This window comes from Trypanosoma cruzi, genomic scaffold (assembly GCF_000209065.1).
Source record: "Trypanosoma cruzi strain CL Brener 1047053516041 genomic scaffold, whole genome shotgun sequence".
Lineage (NCBI taxonomy): Eukaryota > Euglenozoa > Kinetoplastea > Trypanosomatida > Trypanosomatidae > Trypanosoma > Trypanosoma cruzi.
In genome coordinates, this window is record NW_001849106.1 from 7,043 (window position 1) to 14,284 (window position 7,242).

Consider the following 7,242-nt stretch of genomic DNA (forward strand, 5'->3'; position numbering starts at 1 on the left):
TGCTCTCTTGTGAGGGATCGTCGTGGCCGGCGGCATCGCAGTATTGCTGCATTGTTCATTTCCTTCTATTATTTTTTTCTAGGACCCATCAGCAACAGAAGCATCTTTGAGGGATGGACGACGGACAACCTCTATTGAGGAAACAGTGCACTCCGTGTAACCGCATGGAGTGAGGCGCCGCATCCCATTGAGGGCGGGACGGCTTTTTCGTGCCGGTGCCGTCATTGCTTTGCCCTGCGATTTCGTGCTTGACTGCCACATTGTGGCGCAGGGCCAATCCCCCGTATTGTCGGGGAGGCCAGGCGCCAGCAATGTTTCTCTCATGGGATGTTTGTTGTTTGCGCGGGGCTGGCGTCATCGACCAGCGTCCGAACCAGCCGCGTATTGCCGGAGCACAGCCGTGGCACCAAGAGGTGTGAGGACACGTGGTATTGCAGTGCGGACCATAGGATTTATTTGGGAAAACACGAGAGAAGGCAGCAGAAGCACATCCGTGAGTGCTGCGGCAAATTGGCACGGATGCTCTCTTTTTATTTTGTGACAGGACGATGCGATGGTGCGCCCTGCGCCTGTTGCCTGCGCTCTCATAGGCACGTTTTTAGATGGAGCGCGTCGTTTTGCGAAGAAAGCTCCGTGTGTCAACGCGACAGGGGGACACGGTTGGCGGTGGCAGGAGTTCTTCCCGGAACGGCACTGGAGTGCAGGGTTCCCGGAGTCGGTCGCTCGCCGGGGTGGGGACGGCTCTCAGGGATTGCCCCGAGGCTGCTTCTCAATGCCGTTGTGATTGCTGACGGCAAACTTTTGATGGGAGAGCGAGAGTGCGTGCCGCCGTGTGGTTTCTCACGGTGGGAACTCGTTGGAGTGATGCATGTGTGTTTGCCTTGCAGATGTGGTGTTAGGGAACCTTATTTCACGTTATTCGGTGGCGCAGCGGTGAGTGGAGAAGTGGTGCAGTCCAAGAGCCGCACGGGCGGGACGGACACGGTTACATGAGCCTGTGGAGGATCCGAGCAAATCCAAGTGTACTATGCGGTTTGGGTCTACAAGGAAGGAAGAAACACTGGGCAGTTGAGGGGAGTTGCAATGCACGCGGCGGCAGAAGATGACATGCGTTGCTGCGTTCACGTTGACTGTCACTTTGGGGGCTTTTTTTCGAGGCCGTGATTCCTTTCTAATTTATTTGGAGGTAATTGATGACGCCAGTTGTGGAGAGCGTTTTCTCTCCATACGAGGATGGCGCACGGGGGACAAGGAAAAAAGAGCGACGCCTCGCCAAAAGAGCGGCTGCTGGAACGTTGGCAGGACTCGGGATTGTCTGCACGGCCAGCTGCTTGCTCTCTGCAGGAAGTTCCTTGAGGCGTTCATTGGCGCGGGAGTGAGGTGCACGCACGGGCAGGCACCGCAACAACCGTCTCATTACTTCTCCGTTGCACAAATGAGACGACGCACATCAGGCGTGGCAGGTGACGTCCTCTGCGAACCTTCTCCCGCCTTTTCTGCTTCACATCTTGGCATTTTCTGCATGTGGGCACCGCTCCCATTGGCCGCCCTCTGTGACACGAGAGCCGCCTGTATTCTTCGCCACCGCATTGCAGAGTCGTGAGGAGACTTGGAAGGTGCGTTGAGGAGCCGTGTGGTTTCTGCAAGCATTTCCTCTTTTTTTCTGAGGTGTTGAATTTTGGATTGCCGAAACGCCACTTGAGTGCCTGCGTTAGAAGTTTGCATGACTGAGCAGGAAACGGTTCCGTGGAGGTGAAGGAGGGCCACGCCATTGGGAGGAGGAAGAGTGAATGGGTGGGTGGGTGGTGTCTGTGGCCCATATGTTGTGCCCGACTGGTGCTTCACGTTGTTTGGTGCTATTATCATTTGCATTCACAGGGAATGGCTTTGGGTGCAGCGCCCACGAGCTCTTCTGTCGTTGGCTGAGGCTGCTCTGGTGTTGCCTCCCCCAACTCTCTCTCTGTGTCTGTGCGTTGCGTGTTTGTGAGCATGACCCTTCTTCTGAGCTGTGCATTTGCCGCGTAAGCTGTCGATGGTCTTTGTGGAATGTATGATAATTTACGGCATTTTGTTGGATTGTGCTTTGATCTCCGCCGCGGAATGACAGTTTGACTGGAGGCGCTGCTTTTTCTTTGCTGTGATCACGTGCGATGTGTATTGAAATTTCGGGAGAGTGCCAGCCGACACTCTTGTGAAAAAAGTGTCTGATGCCATACTTTTCATTGACGCGGAATGAGTTGAGGGTTTGCATATAAGATCCTGTGCATTCTTGCCATGGTGCTCCTCATGCAGAGCCCGGGCGTCACGGATGATGCATGTGGCAGGCAAAACCTCGTGCATGACGGGAGGAGGAGACGAGGGGCTGATTGTTTGATTGTTACTGACGAGTCCTGTCTCAACGCTTGGAGGGGGCTGTCGTTGTCTGGGGCAACCTGTTTTGTGTGTCCAGACACTGCTTGCACCGAGTGGCGGGGCACCGTGTTGGTTTGTGCGGCACCATCGTGCGGGGCGGCTGCGTAGCGTTTACGGACTGTGTGGCTGTGGGTTGATGAATGTGGTGGGAGGCGTGTCTGAGGAGAATCCGCGAAAGGAGGAGTGACATGCGTTTGGCGGTACTGCTGTGCGAAATGCGAGGGAGGAAGAAACACAATTGCTTTCTGACATGCCGGTGGGTGTGCCACGGCCACCGATGAGTTCTCAGGGAGGGGGAAAGGAGGGAGGGAGACGGAGACTGTACGCGTCCACTGCGGCGTGGTGTGCCACAGGATGCGGTTGCCATTGCGACGGGTGCAACGGTTGTTATGCGTGCAGCAGAGCGTCGTCTGCATCTTTTCTCCTGCAGAGCGTGTGGGTGCCGCGAGGAGGAGCAGGCGACCTTTTATTATTGGGCTGCTGGGGCTGTTTTTCCTCTCTGCTCAGAGGAATAAGCAATTCTTCTTGCACGTGACATGCTGGTCTGCATCGATGCTCCCAACGGGTTGTCCCGCAGCCGTGCCGTTGCAGTGCAACTCTCGTGCTTCTCACTGCACACGTGGTCCCCTGTCATTCGTCTTATTTGCAGGGCCATGGCCTGCGGTCCCCCATTGGGAGGGTGCTCACTTGTTTTTCACTTTTTGTATACTGTTGAGAGGTGCTGGAGAATATTCGCTGCGGTGACGGTGATGTTGTGTACTGCTGTTGTGTTGTATTTCTGCCGCTGTTTTCTGTTGCTCCCCTCCAAGAAGGAAGCCAATACCAAGCGCGAATTGCTACTGTGAAATTCGAAGACTCTGAAAGGACCAACAGCACACACACACACCGCCCAAATACATATTTGTATGCTCTCACGTGTTGCTGCTGTGAAGGCACCCCGCACACACAACCGTCGCCGCGTGACCGGATCCAGCGGAAGGAGGAGGGAAGGAAGAGAGAGTGAGCCGCAGAGGCCCAACATGTCCCGGCATCTCTTCCATTTTGTGCTCCTTCTCCTCGTCGTGATGATGTGCTGTGGAACCTGTGGGGCTGCGGCCGCTGGAGGGAATAATGGGAGGAGTGGTTTAAGGAATTTTCGGAAGCTGCAGAGGGTTGATTTATTTGTGCCGCAGACGACGCTGGTGCTGCCGAAAGAGGGGACTTCTCCAGAAACGAACAGGTTTTCATTTGTTACACCCTCTCTTGTCAGTGCTGGTGGAGTAATTGCTGCTTTTGCCGAAGGTCGCGTGTATGCCGAATATCAAGGTGCCCAATCAATTACGTCCTTTCACTCTGATGTTGTTGCGAGATACATTGACTCTGCGTGGAACTGGACCACCCTTGTTGGCACGGTCAATCAAAGCACATGGAGGGCACACATCGTGCTTACTGCAGCGGATGGACAGAAACGTTTTGGTGGTACGCTTAACCCCACAACAATCGCGAAGGGCAATAAGGTGTTTCTTCTTGCGGAAAGCCCTGGTTTGTCTTCTGTCAATGATAGTTTGATCCGGAACAGCTTGCATCTGACACTGGTTGTGGGTACTGTCACGAATTCTACGGGCGGCGAGCCGAGTAAACGGATCAGCTGGGACAACCCCAAATCGCTGTTAAGCGTGAATACTTCTGCTGCTTCTTACGAAAGTAAATTTGTAAGGTTTTTTCCTTCTGGTGGCGCAGGTGTTTTGATGGAGGGTGGCACGCTTGTGTTTCCCGTGTTTGCGTTTGATAAGTATAATCACGATTACTCCATGATCATTTATTCGACGGACGACGGCGCAAACTGGATGCTTTCGAATGGAACGTCTCCTGCGAAATGCTCTAACCCTCGCGTCACCGAGTGGGAGGGATCACTTCTCATGATTGTTGATTGCGAGAATGGCCAGAGGGTGTACGAGTCGCGTGACATGGGGACAACGTGGACGGAGGCCATCGGGACACTCCCAGGCGTGTGGACCAATTCACAATTAACAGTCATTTTGGATCCGAGCCTGCATGTGGAGGCTCTCATCGCCGCGACCATTGAGGAAAAGAAGGTCATGCTGTACACTCAGCGAGGGTACGCCTCGGAGGGTGAAGCGGAAAGAGCGCTCTATCTTTGGGTCACGGACAACATCCGCTCGTTTTCTGTTGGACCTGTTGCCATGGAGGAGGATGATGTGAATTGGAAGATTGCCAGCAGCCTGCTGTACTCGGATGGCAATTTGCATCTTTTACAACAGAGGGGCGATTACAAAAGCAGTGTCATGTCGCTTTCTCGACTGACGGAGGAACTGAGTACAATCAAGTCCGTCCTCAGTACTTGGGCAAAAAAGGACGCCTTCTTCTCCAACTTGACTATACCCACGGCGGGTCTGGTGGCAGTTTTTTCCAATGCATTGTCCGGTGGTGACACGTGGATCGACGAGTACCTTTGCCTGAATGCGACGGTGACGCCTAATGCAAAAAAGGTCAAATATGGATTTCAATTGACGGAGCCTAGCTCCAGGGTATCATGGTCCGTGAACACTCGGGGTGATAATGTGCGTCATGTATCCTTGAGCCACAACTTCACACTTGTGGCGTTGGTGACCATCGAAGAGACTCCGAGTGGGAACACTCCTCTCCTGACTGCGACGTTGGGGGACACTAATTCCAATCATGCTATGGGACTGTCGTATACGGCGGATAAGACGTGGGTGACGGGGCTCAAAGGCAATAAAACAACACAAAACGGCAGTTGGGAGCCGAAGAAGGGATACCAAGTGGCACTCATGCTGCAAGGCAAAAAGGCCTCTGTGTACATTGATGGTAAGTTGCTGGGGGAGGAAGAAGTGCCGTTAAAAGGTGTGGCGCCACTTGAGCTTGTACGCTTTTGCTTTGGCGCGTGCGGTGAGGATGCCGGCCAAAAAACTAAGGTGACGGTGAAGAACGTCTTTCTTTACAACCGCCCACTGAATTCCACTGAGATGCGTGCAATCAAGGACAAGGCCCACACTTTGAATGGCCCAGGGGAAGCACTGGCGGGGTGGGCAGCTCTGGAGGGAGCTGCCGCCAGAGAACATGCGGCTGTGGTGGGCTTGACATCTGCTGGGAGCGGACTGCTGCCGCTGCTTCTTCTGCTGGGGCTGTGGGGCCTTGCTTCTGCGTGAGGAGTGTGCGGCCTCAGTGTGGAACACTTGCGCTCTCCTCTTCAGGACACACACACACCGCTAGGGACAAATTTTACTCCATGGAGAACAATTTTTTTTTTTTAATTACTTTCCTTCTCTTTTGCTTGATGATTTAGGGCAACCACCATGGAATTTTTCTTTTTTACTATTCCCTCTTTTAAATTGCTTCTTGCTGCACTCTTCCTGTGAGGGGTACCGTGTGTTTCCCGCCCAACTGCTCCACTCGCACACCCACCGACACGCTCATGACGACGGCCCTGTGCGCCTCGCCTGCTGCACGCATGAGGAGGGGCCGCGACGAACGGCGCGCTGAGGAGCCGTGACGTGTGGGCGTGCGACGAGGGCCGGTGGGGCGGAGCACACATTTCTTTCTCTCTTGTTTTGTTTTCTTGCGGCCAGGGCGGGCAGACACCCGCAGCGCCACACACACAGCCACACCCTGCCGCCGTTTTTTTTTTGTTTTGCTTTTCGTGTTCATTTCACGCGCTGGCAGTCCCGTCAGCATTTCTCTCCCTCCTGATGATTTTTCTTTTTTTTGCTGCGCTCACTCTCCCGATGGAGAGACGCGACTCCCGTCATGTCTGCGTGCTTCTCTCAGTCCCCACACACACGAGTGACTGTGCTCTGCGGGCCGCACTCACGCGCCGATGGGAGGGCTGAGGGGAGCAGCAACACGCAGATGACCCCGTGAAATATAAACGATGTGCGGACACACATGGAGGGTCAGACGGTTGAAAAAGATTTAAATATCTTTTTAATTTTAATTTCGGACAAAATATGCAGAAAATTTCTGGAGCAACATGGTAACCAGGTGAATTTTTTTGTGTGTGGTTTTTCTTTCTTTTTTTTTTTTTTTTTTTTTCTTTTTTTTTATATCATTGGGGTGTAGCCGTAATAGAGGACGGCCTTTTTCTTTTTCTTTTTTCTTTTTCTTTTTTTTTTTTTTTTCATTTTTCAAAGTGTGAGGTGTGGAAGGTGAAGATGAATTTTTTAAATTTTAATAATTTTTTTTATGAATTGCCGCTGCTTGGTCTGCAGTGCAATATCATGAGTTTTGGACGTCCTGTTATTTCTGCCATGCACTTCTGCTGTACTGTTTTTTGTTTGTGCGTCCCTTCACATGCTCTGCTCCTGTTTTTACTTCTTTGCCTCGTGTGTCTGCAGGCGCACACAACCACATGCACGCACAAAATGCACATTGCAGTGGATTTAGGTGCTTCTTTTGTAGCGGTTGCTGGCGGTTGCGGGTGGCTGCTGCTTCCTCCGTGGACATGAAGGGAAGGAGGAGAGAGGGAGCGCGCACCGCGAGTCACTCTTCCTGCGGCTGTGATGCGCGCGGTGGGCTGCGACTGCTGTGGAGGGCCGCATCCCGTTGTGGGTGGAATGGCTGGAAATGTTGTTGCCGCGTCGTGGATGGATGAGGAATTGCTTCTGCGTGTGGCTCTTTGGGTGACTGATTGGTGTGCGTTTGTTTTGTGGAGGGCCGAATCGCAGTTTATGTACGTATTGAGCTGGAGGCGGTGCGAAAGGCTGCGTCTTTTTATTATGGACTTATTGCCGTTGTGCGGTGTGTTTGAGCATATCTTTCGTTGAGTGCATGAGCGCCTTGCGTGTTTTACCGGAGCGTTGGCGCCACCAT

At 53.1% G+C, this 7,242-nt stretch overlaps 1 protein-coding gene and 1 pseudogene across 1 annotated transcript, besides 5 other annotated features; one reads left to right on the forward strand and one right to left on the reverse strand.

Annotated features, from left to right (window-relative positions):
- Positions 1-7,242: a sequence feature (areas not merged during assembly with more than two copies in the genome that could not be assigned to a particular haplotype).
- Positions 2,220-2,828, reverse strand: Tc00.1047053509513.5 (annotated as a pseudogene).
- Tc00.1047053509513.10 (trans-sialidase, putative) lies at positions 3,318-5,582 on the forward strand (the record flags this gene model as incomplete). Its single annotated transcript, XM_799975.1, has 1 exon — positions 3,318-5,582. One exon carries the CDS (start codon positions 3,318-3,320, stop codon positions 5,580-5,582), a length of 2,265 nt encoding a protein of 754 aa, XP_805068.1.
- Positions 6,435-6,475: a microsatellite.
- Positions 6,511-6,558: a microsatellite.
- Positions 6,588-6,617: a sequence feature (AT_rich).
- Positions 7,095-7,242: a repeat region.